The 21,049-nt window shown below is 40.2% G+C and overlaps 1 protein-coding gene across 11 annotated transcripts in view; it reads left to right on the top strand.

The window, feature by feature from the left end:
• Positions 1-5,433: 5,433 nt before the first annotated feature.
• Positions 5,434-21,049, top strand: part of THADA (THADA armadillo repeat containing) — a 150,303-nt gene continuing 134,687 nt past the window's right edge. For 3 of the 11 annotated variants that reach the window (XR_010079393.1, XR_010079392.1, XM_063390783.1), the window contains exons 1-17: positions 5,441-5,504; positions 6,699-6,794; positions 8,045-8,139; positions 8,513-8,643; positions 9,386-9,534; positions 9,659-9,691; positions 10,223-10,271; positions 11,256-11,446; positions 12,099-12,193; positions 12,486-12,706; positions 13,636-14,327; positions 14,939-15,090; positions 15,229-15,384; positions 16,526-16,648; positions 17,542-17,665; positions 19,085-19,233; positions 20,086-20,296. Coding sequence is in view for 9 of the 11 variants with exons in the window: in XM_063390783.1 (XP_063246853.1) it covers positions 6,719-6,794; positions 8,045-8,139; positions 8,513-8,643; positions 9,386-9,534; positions 9,659-9,691; positions 10,223-10,271; positions 11,256-11,446; positions 12,099-12,193; positions 12,486-12,706; positions 13,636-14,327; positions 14,939-15,090; positions 15,229-15,384; positions 16,526-16,648; positions 17,542-17,665; positions 19,085-19,233; positions 20,086-20,296 (2,647 nt within the window). In the remaining 2 variants the exon portion in view is untranslated. Of the gene's footprint in view, positions 5,505-5,972; positions 6,110-6,695; positions 6,795-8,044; positions 8,140-8,512; positions 8,644-9,385; positions 9,535-9,658; positions 9,692-10,222; positions 10,272-11,255; positions 11,447-12,098; positions 12,194-12,485; positions 12,707-13,635; positions 14,328-14,938; positions 15,091-15,228; positions 15,385-16,525; positions 16,649-17,541; positions 17,666-19,084; positions 19,234-20,085; positions 20,297-21,049 lie in introns of those variants that run through there. The other 8 variants (XM_063390779.1, XM_063390780.1, XM_063390776.1 and 5 more) reach the window with 5 other exon arrangements.

The following is a 21,049-nucleotide window of genomic DNA, read 5'->3' as shown; positions in this document are numbered from 1 at the left end:
TTCGCATTGGCTTTCAAAGGAAACTCTGTCCGTACCGTTCCCTTGAATACGACACGCTCGCACTCTGGGTAGTCCGAGCGTGCGGAAAGCCCCTGAGCTCAGGGCGCCAGAGCTGGGGGAGCCTGCGGGAGTGACGCGCTTGCACCGCAAGAGGGAGAGCGAAGCCTGCGCGCTCAGTGAGGGTTTCTTTCAGTGTGTTTGGTGGATTGACATTTTCACTGCCCTCAAAGTAATAAAAATGCTCCACTGTCATGCAGCTCTCGATACCGATACAGAAAGAGGCTTGAAAAAATATTCTAGAAGAAGGAATAGGGATATTCAGGATTTTCTCTCAATGGCCCTTAGGTGGGAAGTTTGTAGAGGTGGCTAGAATCTGTGTTCCGTTACTGAAGAAAATAGAATTACAAGTAGAGCAACTGGGATGTGTAGAACAAAATACAAAAATACAAAATGTAACTTTATTTTGTAAATAGAAAGCAAGGGAAAGCCATAAATTTTCCAGGCAAAGACACGGAAAACTATTGTACATGTAAGCACAGATTCAGGAAGAGAGTTCTTCCTCCTTACTGATGGAAGGTACATACAAGCAATAATAAATCTGCACACACTCCTGAAAATATGTGCAGAAAATGCAAAAAACGGATACACAATACATTGTAGAAACAAACCGCAAGACCAAGTATTTGCACTTTGGAGTGATCATTTGTTAGCTGGCTCCCTGCAGAAGTGACCCAAAGTCAGAACATTATGAAATATTTCTCTCTGTAATGTGAATTTTAAATAGTAGCCTCCACATGGGCTGAAGATGTTGCAGATTTTTTACTGTCTGTAATTGACTTAGTGTAAGAAAGTAAGTTGTAAGTTCCTGGTTGTCTTGTTAAACAATAACCTCATTTGTTAAAAAGTATTATGAACATTGTATTGCAAAACATCTATTCTGCAGTGTGAAAGCTAATCCAAAAAATGCCACCAGCTTCGTTCCAGAGATGATCAAGTTGTCATCAAATCTGCAGCTAGAATGTAAAATTTTGGGTTTGCAGGACTTTCCTGAGTACATAGAACGTCATTCTGACATGCTGGACCAGGACCTTACTCCTTCACGACAAAAGGAGCTTTTCCTGGTCTTTTGTCACGTAGATACATATTGCAACCATGTAAATTTAGGTATCTCAGATTAGTATGTGTGTCTACAGTTGGCGATATATGTCAGGAAGCATCTTGTGATTTTAAAATCTTAGATCATACAGTGTTTTCTGTAAGTTCGCTTTTGTGTGGATTCTTTGAAAGGGTGACATATATATTTGAGACTTCCAATAGAGAAAAAGGTTCCCATTTTTTACACTAGTTGCAATTACAAGACTGTGATACAAATAAATTGATCATTTTCAGGTGATGGTCTAATTAATTTAAAAGCATATTGATCTTTCTTGACAGGAAACTTTAAGGTATCATTTAAGTGGAGGAGAGGAAGGGAGAAAGATCATTCCTGTTCTATTATTATTATTATTATTATGAGATGACAAAGTGTTGCTGTTTCAAGGCTATGACTTGTCTTTCAGTGACAGAAAAGTGGCATTTTATCTAAATAACCTCTAGTATTTGTGCTTTGGTACCTTCGGATGGAAGAATTTGGCATTACTTCAGTTACTAATAAAGGCTTTTTTTATTTAGGAGAACTACAGTTTATGACAAGATCCATGCCTTCCCTTTAAAAGCTCAACCTCTTTTTAATTATCTGGCGCCACAGAGTGGTAAAATTGTATATTGCTCTAAATAATCAATTTCTCAGAGTTTTCAAATGATGATATAATCATCTCCATCTGAAAGAAACAAAATATAAAATATTTCACTTACTGGCACAGGCGTAGCTCAAGAGGGCTAGAATGTACAGCACAAACATTAAAGTTTCCCAGTGTGGGTTAAATTATTTCTTTTGAGGAGAATTTTCACTAGTGGCTGTTGATTTGTCAAAACTGTTAAGTTTGTGGGCATAAGCCCACTGTTCAGAAAAAAAACCTTCTGATGAATTGCAGAAATATGTTGAGACATCCCAGTGAAAATGGCTGTACCTGGTCAGCAGCCCGGTACCCGAGCACTTGATTGTTGTCCTCAGACAGTGCCCAGGGAAGAGTCATTATCCCAGAATTCTGGCCCTGTCACTAGAGGTCCGGGGACTTTGTGAGCCAGAAGTTTTGTCATTGAAACTTTTCTTGGTTTTTTGGTGTTTTTTTGTTTTGTTTTGTTTTTTTTCTCTTGTGATTCAGTCCAGCTGCTTTTGAACAAACATAATTTTCAAGATCCAAAATGTCCTAAGATGATGATCTCCATGGTTTAAATAATTCATTTGGTTTTGGACGTTTCACCTGCTTGTTTCACTTGATGCCCCTAAATTTTTGCAGGGACAATGAAAAATGTTCCTAGAAATTTCTGTCATATTCCATTTTGTCTTTCAGAGTGAAGTTACCAATTCACTGTAATGCTTTCACAGAGAGATGCCCCTCAATACCTTGGGCCATCCTTTGTACCCTGCCTCACACCTGTGGCCTTCCTCCCACATTCTGCACACAGTGTTCGAGGTGTAGGTGTATTTATGCAGTAATACAGGGATACTTTCTTGCTTGATTTTTATTCCCTCCCTAGCAATTTCTAATGTTACAAGGCTTTTTTGGTCTCTGGCAAGATTTGTGGCACACAGCAGAGCACAGCACAGCCACAGCATCAGTAATTCAAAGGTCTGTTGCTCCTTACCAGCAGATCAGATATCCTGAACACAGTGTGACTTACCTTTTTAAGGTACCTAAGCCTCAAAACCCCTGCCTGGTGAGCAGTGGTGTGTGAGCTAGTTCTGAGTAAGGTATTTTGAGTTACTTGGTGCTCTTAGGGAACAGAGCAATTGACGTGTGTGGGTGTTGCATGTTATCATTTCATTTCTCTAGAGGCCTCTTTGCTTTCATCGCACTAGGAAATGTGGATTCTTCAGGTGTTACCTGACAGCTCCCTGGTACTGATGTTTCCCCTAACTGGAAAAACTTGGGAGTTTTAAAGCTCTTTTGGAAACAAGAAAGTTACTGGAAATAGTGTTACAGAAAATGAGTGGAATTCATAGAGCTGGAACTTTGGAAAGGTTTCCTGAAACTGGCCAGTCTGTAGAAAGAGGATCACAGTGAATGTAAAATATGTTTACATATCAGATACTGAACCGGGCTGAAGGAGCTGGAGACTTTGCTTGCCCTAAGTAAGGATGAGGATAATTGTCTGATTTGTCTGGAAGGTTAAATCACTTAAGAGCATTTAGTCTCTCTTTGAGCTGAAGATAATCCAGCATTAAGGGTACGTCACTGGGACAGGTAGTGCCAAATAACGGTGTCAGTTTCTTAAAAATGGCTGAACACAAAACAGGAAAAATTCAATGAACCAACAGCAAAAAACTCAAATGACTTTCTTTATATGTTTGTATGTGGCTAAACCTTTTCTCAGTTCCTTTGGCCATTACCATGTCTGAAGTCAGATGACACTGTGAACCTTTGGTGCTAAAGAGGGATCCAGAAGTTTGTTGAAAGTCCTGAGCAGACCCTAATGGCCTCTGGCTGCTTTAGATTGTTAAGAAAATCACTGTTGGGTGAAAGTCAATTAGCAAGGAATGAGTTTTGTTATATTTTCCATTTTTTCCTTACCTAAACATTGTTGCTCTTAAATCTTTATGGAAGCATGACTGCTATGTTGAGCTGCCCTTTTATAATAGTCACTTTTGCAACAACCATTTTCACATTGAGTGCACAAGTTGTATCTTTGATACAACTCACAGACTCAGGAAAGGCTGTTCCCATTTGATAATCTATCACTTGCAAATTATGTACTTATCACATACATTACACTCACATGGGACCTGGGAGGATTGTGGAAGACACAGAATATACATGTTGAAAACTTGAAAAAAAATCTTCTCTGGCTAAAAATCACAGCATCATAGAATGGTTTGGTTAGGAACGGATCTTAAAGATCATCTTGTTCCACCTCCCCCCTCCATGTGCAGGGACACCTTCCACTGGACCAGGTTGCTCCAAGCCCCATCCAATCTGTCCTTGAACACTTCCAGGAATGAAGCATCCACGGCTTCTCTGGACAAGCTGCTCCAGTGCCTTTCCACCCTCACAGGGGAGAATTTCTTCCTAACATCTAATCTAAACCTATTCTCCTTTAGTTTGAATCCATTTCCCCTTGTCCTGTCACTACATGCTCTTGTAAATTGTCTATCTCCATTTTTCTTGTGGAGTCCCTTCAGATACTTGAAAATTGACTAATGTATAAATGCTTATATAAAAAAATAGATGGGTTTGGTTCTTAATTTTTTTTTTAGAAAATGTGGAAGTGGTGGCAAATTAGGGACTGTTGGAAAGGAGCAAGAGATATGGTTATGAGGAAACAAATGGAGCACGCTTTTCAAATTAAGTTTATTGGATTTTTGTGAAGCACGTAGTCAAGCCTCTTCTCCTTAGAAGAAGGGTTTGTGACTAGAGCAGGTTGATTTGTGTTGGATGCAAAATAGCATTTGCTTCCTCTGGCTCTGAAATGTAGTTGGCTCTGGAGGGAGGCCAATCAGCCACTGTGTGCAGCAAGGGCACCTGACAGATCAGGCTCTGAATGACAGCATCCATTTACATCTGCTGAGGACATTCTGGAACTGGGGAGGGAGAGTAACTCCTCGGCAAGAAACACAAGCTAAGGCCATCGTGGGATACATCAAAGTTACCACCGATTTTTTCCAAAGCCGAGAATACATTTAAAATAAGAAAATATACTAGTGTCTTACAAAGTCCAGTGACTCTGCAGTGAGTCCAGAGAAGGGCAATGGAACTGGTGAAGGGTCTGGAGCACACATCCTATGAAGAGCCGCTGTGGGAGACGAGGTTGTTTATCCAGGAGGAAAGGGAGACTCGGGGGATATTTTCAGTCTCTACAACTGCCTGGAAGGAGGCTGCAGCCAGCTGGGAATCGGCCCCTTCTCCCAGGCAACTAAAGATAGGACAAGAGGACACAGCCTCAAGCTGTATCGGGGAGGTTCAGCATGGACATTAGGAAAATTTCTTCATAGAACCCGAGACAAGACATTGGGATGGGCTGCTCAGGGAGGTGGTGGAGGTGTTTAAGGAAACGCTGGATGTGGCACTCGGTGCCGTGGGTCTGCCGACGTGGTGGCGTTCGGTCACGGCTCGGACGCGATGATCTCAGAGGGATTTTCCAACCTGATCGATCCTGTGATTCGGTGTCTCACGCTGGTTCACCTTTTAGTTCGGACAAGTGTTTGCCAAGGAGAGGCGGCGGTGGCCGCGGCCCCGCCGCGCAGCAGCCCCGGGCCCTGCGGCGCTGCGGGCTCTGCGGGCGCTGCGGTGCCCGAGCGGGGCCGGGCCGTGCCGGGGCGGGGCCATGCCGCGGTTGGCGGCGGCCGGCACGTGGTGGGGCGGGCCCCGGCAGGGACGCGGCGCCGCGGGACAGGGTCCGCTCGGGTAAGGGGCGGGCGGCGTGCCCTCCGCGCTTCCCCTGCCTACTGCTGGGGTTCTCCGCTTGCAGCCGCTTCCCCAGGCGGGCGCCGCTGTGCTCCAGGCCCGCCGGGGCGAGGGAGGCCCCGGGCGGGTGCCTGAGGCGGAGGCGGCGCGGCCCGGCCCGGCCCGGCCCGGCCCGGCCCGGGCTCCGTCCGAGCGCTCGGTGCCGCCGTGGGCGCGGGGCACTCGCGGGCAGCGGGGCCCGGCGGCCGCCAGCCCTGAGGCCGGGCGGGCCGGCCCTGCTCCGCTCCTGGCCGGCCGCGTTGGGTGCCACAGCTGGGGCGGATAAGGGTCTGGAGAGGCTGCCGGAGCTCATGAGGGTGTGGGGAGGAGGCGCAGACACGGTGTGGCCGGGCTCTGCTCTGTGGTGCCCGGTGGCAGGACAGCGGCCCATGGGTACAGAAACACGGGGGGTCTCTGAGCCCATCAGAAGCGCTGGCTGTGGAGTGAAGGTGGCCGAGCACTGGCACAGGAGGTCCAGAGAGGCTGTGGTGCCTCCATCCTGGGAAACATTCAAAAGATACACGGGCCTGGGTAGCTGGCGCCAGGTGGCCCAGCTTTAGCAGGAGGTTGGTCCTGATGAGCTTCAAGCCCCCTTCCGGGCCCAGCTGTTCCATAAAAATGCGCCTTCAAGTCAGTGAAGCTGCAGTGCATAATAAATCACCACTGCCACTCGAAAAAGTACTTGCTATTTGTAATATCCCTAATAGCAGAGCGGTTCGGTTTTCTCAGAGTTCTTACTTGAAATTAACACAAGTTGAGTGAGTTTTGAACAGTGAAACTGAGCAGGCAAGTTTTTGGCATTAATTCCTTGCTTCTGTGTGATGTTTCCAAACGGTGATCCAGGGTCATGCCACAGGCTACGTAACAAGTGCCATGAAAACTCCAGGGAGACAGTATGTCATGTGTACAGCAATTTCCCTCTTCTATTACTTCCATTCTGCATCGTGAAGTTTGGGTGAATTTTGGATGAAACAGTTGAAGTTGTTAAAATCAGAGAGCTACTTCCTTGAGAAAAATTGCACAGATATTGCAACAAACATTATTTCAAGACAGTAGGACAGTGAAAAAGCTATTATTGTAGAAAATGTTTGCAATTATGTTTTTAAAACCACGTGACCTGTTGTTTTGATTATTTGTTTTGTTTGTTTTAAGCAGGCATTTCTTAATCAGCTAAAATGGTTTTAAAGAAGAAGAAGGAAGTTCAGGTGGATGCATTCTTTCTTGATCATCATCAGGCTGAAAAACTTCAGAGTAAGTAGGGTGTTTTTTTCTGAACTAATGTGTGATTTCTCTTGCCTTCGAGTAGTTACTGAAATTGACCTGGTTTTTTGCTTGTTATATTTCTAGTGGTCTTGCTTTGTGAGTTTTAGGTGTGTTTACTCTGCTGTGGTTTGTTTTTATTTTGTAATGACAATGACTTCTTACCTTGGCAGAGTCAAAACAATCGTTTAGAGCATTGTGGCTTTGGTTTGAAAACTCTTTACTTTTGTTTTATCTGAAGGTAGTAGAAGGTGCTGCTTGTAATCCTACTTGCAGGCCGGTAATTCAGTGATATCTGAGGTGTTAGCCTTAATGTGTGGGATAACCCTGAATTTCCAAGAGTCACAGAATGATTGAGGTTGGAAGGGTTCTCTGGTTTCCCAGACTTTGTGTTTTCTGTAGTTAATTTGTTTTAAAGCTTCTGTTCAAATGGTGCTTTCTTTTGTGGGGGATTTTTTTTTTCGCTTGTTTGATGAGAGGATCTTCCAGTGATACTTTAAAAAACCCAAAATGAAGTAATACAAGATTTCTATACTGAAGTTATATGAGGGAGCACTGGTGAGGTCTCACCTAGATTGCTGCATCCAGTTCTTGGCTCCCCAGTTGGAGAGACTCCAGCTAAGGGCTAAGATGATGAAGGGCCTGGAGCATCCCTCCTGTGAGGAAAGGCTGAGAGCACTGGGGCTCTGGTCTGGTGAAGAGAAGGTTCAGGGGCACCTTAGCAATGTGTAAAAAAATACCTGAAGGGGGGACATAAGGGAGGCAGAGCCAGTATTATTTCTGTGCTGAATAGTGATAGGACAGGAAGGCATGGGCACAAACTGAAACACTAAAGATTCCCTCTAAACATCTTTTCTAATGTGAAGGGAAACACTTGTTTGATGTGAGGGTGACTGAGGACTGGCACAGCTTCAATAGGGCACTTGGGGAGTGTCCAGCCTTGGAGGTGTTATGAAGCCACGTGGCCGTGACCCTGTTTGAACAGTGGGGTTGGACTAGATGACCCCCAGAGGTTCCTTACTATTATGTTCCAGTGAAACTGATTTTTTTACATTTGTTAGAGGAAAAAAAATGTGCTAAGGTGTTGTTAGGTGACTTGAAGGTGTGTGGCACCAGTGAGTTTACTGGAACTGGAAAAAGCCTAAGAATCAAGCAGTCATTTCTTCTTCGTATAAATTACGTATTATTTATACTGCTTATTGTAATTGCTTTATAAAAAGATCCTCTTCTTCTAAACGTAGGGTTTTCAAAGGCTGAAGAGCAAAATTTGGCATCTCTGCTTCTGCACTGTGCACAGCTGAGAAATGGCATCCAGCAGATCCAGTGTATTAAACAGGTACAGATTCACTGTTGGTAACTGAGAGTGTGTCCTGTGCACTGTTAATGGTAAATACAGCTCTAAAATAAATCTCTAATGTTTTGTACATTACATGCAAACAGAAAAAGCAGTTGCACATGCAGTGGGTGGTGATGTAGTTCCAGTACTTAATTAGCAAGGGCCACAGGTACTGAAAATGGAGGAAGGCAAGTATGGATTTTTTTAGTTTTTAGAGGGATGTTCTTAGAACACTACTTGAAATTGAAACTCAAGGGAAAATGGTAAAGAGGGGACAGTTTTGCACCATGTGCTTGCATGAGAGGGAAATTGGCCACTGTTAAAAATGGTATATCCAGAGGTTTTTGTTTATCATGTGTTCTTTTCATTATAGATGATGCCATTGTTGAAGCAGATGGATCAGAGCTCTGCGGGTGATCCCATGGTTAAAGCTTGTTTGGATGTTTTGGGAGAGATGTATTTTTCACTGGGTGCAAAGAATCCTTTGAAGAAAGTATTAGCAAGGTAAAAGGTTGACTAGTTAGCCTTTATTTTTTTTTCATCCTTTCCTTATCTGTAAGTCAGTAATTTGTCATTCTCTATAAACTGCTGTAACTCGATGACTGAAAATTTGCAGTACTTAATATGTACATATGTACTGTTTCTGTTTTTAAGTTAAAATTCTTAATTATAAATAACATATCATTGTATAAATAACTTCAAAGCAAGACATTGTTTTGGCCTATTTATTAGAAAGACAACAGTGTGTAATTAGCAGTTTGAACTTTAAAATCCAATGTTAGAATAGAAATTTAAAACATGGAATCTCAACTTTGTCGAGAGAGGATGACTCAGAAGAATCCTAACTAAATTGTGGTTTTTTATGCCTATTTTTATTGTAATTAATTATTTTTATTGCACAATTGTTGTTGTATTTCTTTAGTGAATTTATTATAGCCTTAGCATTTTTTAAGATCTGGTCCTGAGCTGCCTTCCTTTCTTTGTCTGAGAACATTCACTGTCCCGCTGAGATGCAGGGCTTCCATCCTGGATTTGGTTGCACCACCCTGCAATTGTGCACCCCTCTGATGGGTTTTCTAACTCCAAACTGAGACTCTGCATATTAATTTTAAAACAGATGACGTTTTCATGCAGGAAGAAACATTTGTCCATGTATTGGAGTTTTAGCTGACATGGATTTTGGTGCAGTGGGTGTTACAGCACTTCAGGAAAACCAAACTCCATGTGCTGTTTCTTCATGTTGCAGTTCACTGAACGGTCTCCCTGGACATTTGATGCTGTCAGCTGTGCAGAGCTTTGTGTGCTGCCTTCGGGAAGAGCTGAAAACCACAGAGGTGTATTTGTACAGAAAAGTACTGGATAACCTTGCTGCCTGCCTGGAGGACTTCAGCGTAGGTACAGTGACATGGAAGCTCTCCTGGTTAAACTGGTGCCACACCTGATAGTGATGTTTGCAGTTATGTAAAACAGATAGTGCTGGCTAGTGCTCAGTTCTTAACATGTATTTTCTTTCCTCTAGGTAGAGCCTGTATTAAGAGCCTGTTTGAAGAAGGTAAAGTCACATTTATAGTAAAACATGTTTCACTGCAGGTTATTGGGGGAGGGGTGTGTGTGAAGTGACACAAAGACCTATCAGATCTGATTTCCTCCTGGTTAATTTTCAATAAACTAGTATCCTTACGTGATGCTTTTTTGTGAAAGACAAGACTTTGATTTATACCTCTAATTTCTAGGGGTCAGTTTTGCTTTACTGGATAACCCTGATACAAATCTGAGTACCAGTGAGCAATTCTGGTAGGGAGAGTCAATATCTCACAGGATTGGGCCAAATGGGTTGGAAACTTGTTTTGTACCAGGTAGTTGCAAAACAGTTTGAGATTTTGTTTTAGCATTGCTTGTGTTTGTCTATACTGAAATACCACTTTAATTTGTTGGTGGAATGGCAGAGTCACCACTGTATGGGTAAGTATTCATTGTAGCTGGGTATGTGTGATGTATAGAGATGTATGTGTGATTGCTTTACTGGAAATTTTCTGTTCTGTTTCTCATATAAGTAAATTTATACCATAATTATTTTCCCTAGTTCTTCAGTTTCTGCAGAAGGTGCTGCTTGACATACAGGAAGAAAACAGGCAAGTAAATTCAACAGAAGTGCTGTTTTATCTGGTTTTATTTCACTCCTGCAAGATAATTTGATTTGGTTTGAAACATCACTTTGGTAGCCAAACATTGATGAAAGATGGAAATACCATCTTACAGTGATGCAAATTTTAAATAAAAAATGATTTGTTTCTTTTCTTTTGTGGTAATATGATAATATAAGAGGTAAAGCACTGATACTGTTAGAGCTGCTACTCAGGGAGGCCTTTGAGATGAGGTTTTGCTATCTGAATTGTGACTAGTATAATTAATATAAATTATATATACATATAAATGATATATATTTATATTAAATTGCATATATATGATATATAAATATAGATTATTTATATTTATATTAAGTTATATAAATTAATATAAATAGTATAATTAATAGGTGTAAAATCCAGGTAGAGTAAAACACTTTCATATTCCATGAGTGTTTAATTCAGTATTGATGTACTTGACATTTTCCAGCATTTCATAAAGTGAGGCTTCTTCACTGTTGTCTCTCATTCTGTACCGAGAAGAGGAGGGCACTTAATGAAGTGTTTTGTGCACTGAAAGTTTCAGTATTTTCTGTCTTCATGTTAGAAGAAAGCCACATCACAGAAATATCGTTCATGCATACTTGAAAAATTAGAAAAGAGCAGCACAGCATTCTGTTGGCCTTTTTGGAAAGTTTCTGGAAAAGTTCAGCTCTGCTCAGGCAGAATCACATGAATGAAAATTTGTCACAGGAACCTGCAGAGAATGCAGCAGTCTTTGTAATTTTTGTTTGTTAACTTTATTTTAACAAACTACTCTTGAGTCTGCTCCTTGTTTTCCTGTAGTTACCTATCTGATCAACTCAAGCAATAAATTAGTTTTTACCCTTAATTCTATCTAAAGTTGGCGGAATATGGTTTTCTGGGGATGGTGAAGAATGGTTTTAATTTGCTTTTTGTGTGCTTGCTTGTCTCTTTTTTTCTCCACAGAAAGAATCATGGAAATCGTATTGTTCAGACTCAGCTGATGCATGATTTACTGATAGCCATTAAAGTTTCAATGATGCTTGTACAGAAATTGCAAGAAAATATCCAGGGAAGTCTCTGGAAACACAGTGAATCTTTTGTTTGGCAAAGTATGTGTAGTTTACTGAAAAGTTCCACAGACTTCCTAATGGATGGTAAGTTTAGTAACATTCAAACCCTCATATTTTTACTAATTTCTTTGTAGTAAACAACCTGTAAGTATAAAAACTTAGTTTAGCTTGCATGGAATTTGAACTACTGAGATTAATGGGAGTGGGAGCAGTAGTTGGTTTTTTGGTGAGCTATGATTTGTAGATTGCAGTTTTAGAGTGTACAGTTTAACTTGTCCCACTACAAAAACCAAGATTAATGCTATTATTAACAATTCAAAAACTAACAGAAATGCTTTTGAGAGACAACAAATGTCCATGCTTACCAGAAATACCCACACCTTATGAAATATGCTGTCAGAACTAATTATGGGCACAGCATAACTAATGGTGTTTTCTTCTCATACAGACATTTTTATATAGTAGAATTTATCATATGTCAGTAGTCCCTGCTGCAGCCCTCCTTGCCTTAGTGGGCAGTCCTGTAAGTTTTCTTCTGTTAAAGATATTAGGAATTTTTTTATTACACTGGAGGATAAAGTTATTGATATGTGCTGTCCACGTGGACATCACAGATTTGTGATGATACAACTACATGTAGTCTAGCAAAACTCAAGACCATCTTTTATAATTTTGCTACATAGTTCCAGCACATAGTGTTTGCCGCATTCTAATGTAACATATCTCTGCTGTGTAGCAACGCTGCTGCAGACTGTTCAGACGACCTCAGGACTGGCTGTTATTCTCTTTACCAGAGCTATGTATGAACCATCTGAGGAATTACCTTCACTGGTGAGTGTATTTCTTGGCTGAGGACTGTGTAATATCATGGTGTTGTTACCCTGTGCTGTCAGTGTTGTCTGGAGGCTTTGCTGATGCAGATGCCAGGGCTTGCCAGCCTCTCTCAGTCCTTAGCTGGAGTATAATTCTTCCTTCCCTCCTTGCTATAGGAACTAATAACAGTTGGGTTTTGAATTTGACAAACACTGTTTACAGGAAATCTCTTCAGATCTTCTAAGCTGTGCACAAACCAGGTTTTCTGCTGTGCTGAGGTGCTGTAATGGGTGTGCTTTTGGTGTTCCAGATGAGTGCCTTGCTCCTTGGGACAGTGGAACACTCGGGTGTGCCAGCGTGGTTCAAGAGGAGCTGTGGGGCTCTGTGCACAGCAGAGCTCCCGCACTCGGCCCGGCTCTTCCTTTGCCATGGAGCCCTGGCTATGCTGGACTGGAAAAACGGCAGCATGGGCACAAATGGAGAGAAATTGTTGTTAGATATTGCATCAGTCCTGTTGTCGCTGAGTTCAGAGTAAGTTTGTGTTTTAATCTGCGTTGTTTCATGTTTGGGAGGAAAGGTTTATCTTGTTAATTCTATTTTTGCATGACCCCTGTGTTCCTGGTGGAATATCTCTGATGTTTTCAGTGTAATGATACTAGGTTTTGCCACAGATGAGGGAATCTTTTAAATATAGTCATAAAAACTCTGTAAATTCAAAAAATATAATGATGTTGCATATGTAGTTTTAAGTTTCAGTCTTTTTCTTGCATGCTAAAATTTTGTTTTCTGACATGAATGGGATAAATTTAGCAATTCCTTTATGGTAAGGTGTGTCAGTATCAGTTCTTACGTAGACAGATAAATTTCAGTTTCAGGACATCATGTCCTCTCCTTCTGAAAGTTCAGAGGAAAGCAGCAAAGTGTGGCAGTGAGTGGACTGACTACTTAAAGTGAGATGAGTTTTAGTTTTTTCTGGCTGCTTGCATCTAAGAGCCCACCAGCACTATTTGATTGGAGATTAAAACATGTATTCCATTCAGCCTTTGATTCTGCCTTGGAAACCAGTTTTGTGATTTTGTTTTTGCATGTAGGATGCTCAGTTTTGATGGTTTTATTTGGCAATGAAAAGTTTTCCTTACGTTTTCAAGACACATGCAAAAACATAATGCTGCTCAAGTGTTAGCAGGTGCATAGTAATTTTTATATTTTGTTTTATTGTTGTGGGGCTTGTATGGTTTCTTTTCCCCATTGTTAGGGGGTTTAGCTGCAACCACTTAATAGCACATCAGGTAACTAGGCATGTGTTTGTTCCTTTTCCTCCGTGAATGGCTTGTGTCTCCTAACCTGTTTTCATGTACGATAAATGAATGTGATGAGCAACTATTCTGAAATACAAAATTTATTTTTTAATGCTGTTAAATGTAGATAATTAACTTTTTTGTGTTTGTTCTTTTTAAAAGGTTAAAAGAATCCAGTGTGGCAACATCTTTGTCTAGAATCCTGGCTATTTGGACTAATTCAGCACTGGCTGCCCTTGTTTCAGGCTCTCCAGATCTAAAAATCAAACTTAATGGGAACTCTGATATAATTGGGAATCTCCTGGAATACATTTATACACACTGGGACCACCCTCTGGATGCCATCAGACACCAAACCAAACTGGTTTTCAAGAATCTTCTTCAGATACATCAAACCACCATTGCTGGATCCAATGGAAAATCAGACCCATTCTTTGCAAGGCTGATAAAGCATTTACTGAGCTTGGATTGGCATGTGAAAGGGAAATATGCTTCCCTTGGCTGTCTGGTGGAGTGTGTGGGCACTGAAAACATACTGCAGCTGGACAGAGCAATTCCAGTACAAATCCTGGATGTGATGAGTGATCAGTCTCTTGCACCCTACGCCAGTGATCTTCTGGAAACCATGTTCACAAATCACAAGGCCCATTTTACTTCCAGTTTTCAGGAAAGCACCTGGATTGACCAGTGGCACAACATCTGGGTTTCTCCTCTTCTGGTAATCCTGTGTGAAGGGAACCATGACCAAACGACTTATATAATAGATTACTATTTACCCAAATTGCTCAAATGTAACCCTGACAGTCTGAGCTACATGATAAAAATTCTTCAGGCCTCTGCAGATGCTAACCTGGGTAAGAAAATAAACAGTGTATTTGTAATTATGAATGGATTAAAAAAAACCTTAGCCATATGATTTCTGGTCTATTAGTATTGTTAGAGTTAATTTGGGAGAAAAATTCTAGATTGTTATTATTGCTATTAATATTTCAAGGTGAAAGTCATAATAATCATAAATGTCTTTTTGTGCCATGAGCAGAATCCTTCTGTGGGTGCCTTTTGGTTCTCTTTACCTGTGTTTGTTAAATTTCTGTATTTTCTACTACTAGTTTTATTTCTTACACAGGTGTGTCCAGTAATAGATTGTTTTTTCTTGTAAATATGTGGATACAAGATTTATGTTTCTCTTGTTTTGAAGTAATTCAGTGTGACTCTAAAATGATGGCTTGTGAGACCTCACAAGGTCTTTTTTTCATATGACATATTTGAGATGAAGCTTTTTGGGGACCAGGTGATTTAGAACCAGTTTAATCTATAGCAGCACTGTCTTTTGGAATTTATGGAGTAGAAATAAAAGGGGATGGGTCATGTGTTGAAAATATTGGGAGTTTCTGACAAGCACTGCAAATAGTACATTGTTTGTGTTAATCAAACAGTAATTATTACTGGTTTTCATTTTCTTTAGGCTCTTGCAGTACTAGAGGAGCTCTTGGAGCATTAATGGCGTGCTTGAGAACAGCCAGGGCTCACGGACACCTGGAACTTTCAACTATCATGAGCAGTGGCCTTGTATCCACTGAGTGTATAAAACAGGGTCTAGTTCATCAGCACAGCCAGGTAAAGGGACAACAGTTAATGTATCCTTTAAATTAGAATAATTGCTTTGATCCTGATTACTATGTTAGTGTTGTATTAAACAAAGGTGTCATCATAGGTGTCAGTAACTCTTGTGGTGAACTTTTCAATATCTTTCAGGTTTGCATTGATGCTCTAGGTTTACTCTGTGAGACACATCGTACCACAGAAATTGTGTCTCTGGAAGAAATGCAACTGATTCAGTTTTTTCTGATGTACAACTTGAACAACCAGTCTCCTTCTGTAAGGCAACAGATCGTTTCTCTGCTGAGAAAGGTAATTTCAAATGATGAGCAATGCCTAATGAGCCTCTTATTTATAACACCATTTAAAAAGAAATAATGTTATCAAGTTGCTCACTGGAAAGAGTAGAAGCTCTAAGACCAAGACTATGCTTTAAGTATTGCCCAACTCAATGGTGTTACATCATCACAGGCAAGAATGGCTTAAACAAAATACTGAGTGGCAGAGGCACAGTGACTTCATGTGGTGGTGGGTGTTCCTTGACCTGCCAGCACCTGCACACTTTGCCAACAGCAAAGCTGTGTGCCCTGGAGTCAGCAGTGAGCTTGTGCTGCCTTTGCTGAGGCCTAAGGCTGTGCTCTCATAGACTTGTCACACCTCAGGCAAATTCAGTCACTTCGTCACCCTCAGAAACCTGACCTGGAAAACAAAGTAGAGGAATGTGCAGTGTGATGTGGCTGTGCCACTACAGGCTGCAGGGAAGGAGTCTCTCCATCTGGTGGAAGTTGCCAAGGCCACATGTAGCTCATGGCAGAAGGATGGGGATAAAATGAGGAACCACATATGTATAAAGAATATCTTGGAAGATGTTTATGGCAAAAGAAGGCAGTGTGGAAGGAGAAAAGAATTAATTTGAAAAGCGGGAAAAAGGAGGGAGTCATTTTGGTAAAAACAAGGGAAATCCCATCTTTTTTCTTTCTTACCTTGTGCATACTGAGGAGTATGAAATGGAAAAGTCAGGCTAGATGGGAGTGTGATAAGAAAGGAAATATTACTTATGGGTAGTAAAAGAGGTGGAGGAAGGACTTTTGAAATGAGTCAAATACTAAGAGACAGACAGAGGCTGTAGAAATGATCTGCATTGATTTTTTTTATAGGTGAATACAGTTCCACAGAATGAGGTGGGAGGAGAAGGCTTGGCGTGAATTTAAGGAGGAAGATGAAAGAAGGTGTAGGAGGTGTAGAGGGAGGAAAAAAAAATTGGTCGCAAAAGAGATGGGAACCAAAACCTTGAGTTTGGAGTGGAGAGGCAAGGATCTGTTCTATTACACTCAGTGCAAATGTCCTAAAAATTACAAGCAGTGTTATTTGGAAAACAAGTTGAAAATCTGCTTTTCCCTTATTTCACTGTCAATGATTCCTGTTTTACCTGTGTTTTCTTTTGTTTTAAAAGTTATTTTGCAGGATACAAGAAAGTTCTCAAGTGCTTTATAAATTGCAGCAAAACAAAACCAAGCAAGAGTTAGTTGAGAACTCAACTAAAATGCCTCCTTTGAAGATTTTGCAGCAATACAAAGTAAGTAGACTGCTGGAGCTGCAGGCAAAAGCGGTGGGATAGCATTTCTGAGACTTCATTGTTCCTGAGTATTGCTGGCTAAGTTAGGCTCTGTGTTAGGCAGTAGTGCAGTGCAGGAGGCAAAAACCTGTAAAGCCAACAGTGCTGAGGAGCTTGTCCTCTGTGATGCACTTGTGCAAGCTGATTTTAACTGGATATACTCTTGTTGATGAACTGAATGCCCATTGGGATTTGCAGGGTGTCTTTAAGGTAAATTTGTTCGAAACCAGTAAAGGTTATTTTCTGAGGGATTGCTCTGTGATGTGCATTGAAACAGCAGATAATGAGGAATGGCTGGAGAGGTGCCCTCAATCAAAAAAAATTGGGTAAATGTCCTGTCATATGTTGGCCCTTTTGTAGCGAGGTTTGAATGATGTGCGTTCTTTGGATTTGAAATAGAGATCAGCTGAGCTTCAGTCTTTTTCTAGGTCTCCAGAATTATAAGTGAGTGAGAGAATGAATGACAAGAGCTGTAGCATGAAAACTTCTATTTGTCCTTTTTATCCTATTTAAAGGCTCACATCATCAGTTTCTTTGTGTCAGTCTGTTCCTTGAGTTCTGCTTTTCTCGGTCAGCTAATTTTCAAGATTCAGTACAGTGGCTGTTTTTTTGTGGGGGTGGGGAAGGGAAACTGTTGTATTTAAAAACCCAAATGATTGTCCAGCCTTCACTGTACTCTAAGAAACAAGAAACTGTACTGTGAATGTGGGCCTCCTGTTTTTCCAAAATTATCTGCAAGGTCATAATTTTTGGAGTAAAGCAGAATGTCCTGAATTCAGTTACTTAGGCTTCTGTTTGTAGGTCAGCAAGTAAATGGTGTTAATTTTTTTTTTCTTGCAATTTTTTTTTCCCAGGATTTCATGTCATCTGTATGTGCCAGACTTTTTGAGGTATTGTTTCCTGGTTCATCACACCCAACCAGATTTTCTGCACTAAGTATTTTGGAATCAATAGCAGAAATATTTTCTGTTCCAAAAGGTGAGAAGTCTAATTTATAGACTTAAATAGACTGCAGGAATGGGACTGTCTTTTATGCTAAATAGTCAGTTTCTGTCAAAATAAAAGCATATTTTTAGTCCTTAATTTCTGTGGCATTTCCTGGGTTGCTTTTGTTTTATCTCAAGGGAGGATAGTAAAGTTTTACTGGGAAAAGGAATATTGAAGTAAATGCAAATAGTTAATGCCTGTTGCATATCTTCTATAAATTTGGATTTTCTTGCATAGCCTGTTTTTTAGGAAGGTTTTTTTTTTTATTATTATGAGGAAAACTTCTGGACAATTTTCAGTGTATTTGATAACTTCACTCCTTTTTCCTGCACATATATCTTGATAGCTTGAAATGCTGAATTCACAAAAACTCTTGATTGAAAAACATTGCATATCCTCATGATATTATGCCAAATAGAAGAGTTTTATTGTCCAGTTAATGATGATGTACTGGTGTTGCTTTAAATTTTCTTCATGGTTCTGTGACAATCTTAACTCAAGAAGTATTTGTTAGAGCCTTGGAGTATTGATATTCTTGCTAGACCTTGTCTTTGGATCATAGAGCCAGCATAAATATGTGGTTCAGCCCTGAACTGTAAAACTTTTCTTTAAAGAAATGAGTTGTGTAAGATCAAAGTTGATTTTGAGAGGGAATAAAAAATACCATCTTGCTAAATCATTTCTCAAAACCCCTTGATAAATGAACACATTAATTTTATTGTTATGAGTATGTACTATATTGTTACTGCTTTTTTAAAAAAGGGGAAGTTATCCTCAGTTATTTATAATAGCAGCTGAGGATTTTATAAATTGGACGTTAGTTCTATAAAGGTGATTCAGCTGCAGTGTTCTGTGCTCTATTATGGTGCAGTTGTTTACATCCTAAAATTTCTGCCTTCTTTACAGCATTAAGTCAAATCACCAGAATTCATAACTCATTTATATCTATATTAAAACCAAAAGAAATTGTAATGGTTTACATTTTAAGGGATTATTCCTATGACCAAATAACTCAAAACACCAAGTGCCAAAACACACTGAAGCTTTCAACCTCTTTTTTGAAAGGAATTATTTTCTAATATTACATACTTACAGAAAAGAGTTTTTAAGGAAAACTAAATTAAGATTATTTTTAATGCTGAATTTAAAGGGAGTAAATGGGATTCTGGTTTTGGCAATCAGTTATTTTCTGTATTACTAAGAGTAATTTTTAAAATAAGGTAAGCCTTTTTTTATCCTAACAATGGTAAATACTGTATTTTAATGCCTATTAAGAGAAGTAATATTAGAAGAATAATTTAGCTAAAATTTTAATGCTTCTTTTAGTATAGCAAAGCAGAATGTGAAGATAATACTTGTTCTGGAAGGAGTTACAGCACAAGTGTCTAAGGCATTAATTTCTCTGAACAGGCCCGGCACAAGTTTTTCAGCTGGATCAGGAGATTGACTCTGCCCGTGTCCAAACTTTGATCCAGTGTTTTGCCAGTACTTTTGAGGAAGTAAAAAATCTGGCATTTAGACTTCTGATGAAACTACGTGATGTTGCATTGAATTTACAGGTATGAACTTGAAGAGTTTAGAGGGAGTAATTTTGTGGAAGATGAATGTTCTGTAGCATACCAGGTGCTTGTGCTAGGTACAGAGCAGGAATCCTGAACCTTAGAAGCCAGTCCAAGTTGCCTGCAGTGGTGTTCACCACTGACACCTTCTGTGTGTTTTTATACAGCTTCTGCCCTTACCTAAGGAGACTTGTTTCACTAATGGATGAAGGAGTTTGGGAGGTTCATTGGGTATGACCATGAACTATCAGAGAAATAGTTAATGCAAGCTCTTGGCTTAGCTGTGACTTCTCTTTGTAAATGATTGAGGCATTTTGACTTGGTTACTCTTGTACTTTCAGGAAATTCAGCTCTCTGTTTCCTTTCCTTTCTGTTTGATCTCAGATTTCATTATCTGATTGGCTTTTTTGATTTCTCACAGATTTTGCCCTTTGGATTGATACTGACTTGTCTGTAAAAACTTCATGAGAAGTTATTTTTAAATTCATTGGGACAGATGAACAAATACTGCTACTGAGTAAACTGTGCTTCTCTTTAATGTCCATTAGCAGATAAAACACAATAATCTGAAAAAAAAATTCCTGTGAGGTGCAGTGTGATTGAATACTGCTTTATAAATGTCTGTCTCCATCCCCAATGTCTATGTAATTGTATCCTTGCTAAATACAAGCACACGCATGTTTTGAGTGTAAGGTGATCAGTGCACAAAACAAGTGTTTCTTAGGAAATATGTATCAGGAAACTTAATGAAAAGCAGGTTCTGAGATTCCAGGGTAGTAAGAAGCTTAACTAAATCAATCTGGAAGCTCAGTCAAATGAGCAATATTACTGCTTTGGTTTTTTTTTTTTCAGGATTCTGAAAATCTAGATCTTCTATTCCAAGCAGCAATTGATCTTAGCACGAGTACCAAGCCATACGATTGTGTCACTGCTTCATATTTGCTGAACTTTTTAGTATATCACGAAGGACTACAGCACATTTGTTTAGGAAAATGGCTTGAGAAGAACCCCCAGATGGATGAAAACACATCAGTGAGTACAGTGGAGAAGAACACTTTGGCAGGTAAGATTTTTTTATATTTATTGGAAGTTTGCTGCTTTTCCATAAGGCTTTTGGGAGGAGGCTTAGTGAGTAAGAGATACTTATTTCTAACAGGACTTTAAGTTCATTGTGTTTTGCTGTTAAGAAGCCAGGTTCTTTAGTAAGATCGTAATCTAGTCCTGTTTGTGTTGAATATTCTGTAAAGATGGCTTTTGTTATTATTTTGACCAGTGACATTTGAAAGTGCTATGGAGCTGAGTGCATGAAGTGCAGGGAAGGACCCTCTGCTTCCCCAGAGGGAAGGAAGCTGTAACTGGTCTGTGTTTGTTTCAGTACTTCATGTTTGCAACGCTGCCCCTTGGAGCTCTCTTCACTTGGACCCATTTTGCTGTGTGATTTGCACTCCTGTGAATACACATCCATGTTCATGAGGCTTTGTTCACATAAATGGAGTGTTTTTGTTTGGTTTAGTGGCCCTGGATGAAAGATGACAGGGTTCTAGATCTGGCAGGTTTGGGAGATTTGTTAATCAAGCTTCCTCTACCTTAAGTGATCTTCACTGAAACTAAAATACTGAAGTTCATTATTTGTAAGAAAACATTTTATATAATTTGCAGTAATCTCACCATTCAGTACTTTTCTGTGCCATTCTTCATATGCAGTGAAATAACAATTTTGAGACATGGTTGTGCTTCCATAAGTGAAGGAAATGTGTGGGTAACCTCATGTCTCATTGCTCTGGGGTATCTGCTGCTGGTGGTGATCCATGGTTCC

This window comes from Prinia subflava, chromosome 2, assembly GCF_021018805.1.
Source record: "Prinia subflava isolate CZ2003 ecotype Zambia chromosome 2, Cam_Psub_1.2, whole genome shotgun sequence".
Classification (NCBI taxonomy): Eukaryota; Metazoa; Chordata; class Aves; order Passeriformes; family Cisticolidae; genus Prinia; species Prinia subflava.
Note: the sequence above shows the minus strand (reverse complement) of the source record. Positions and strands in the feature narration are given on the sequence as shown.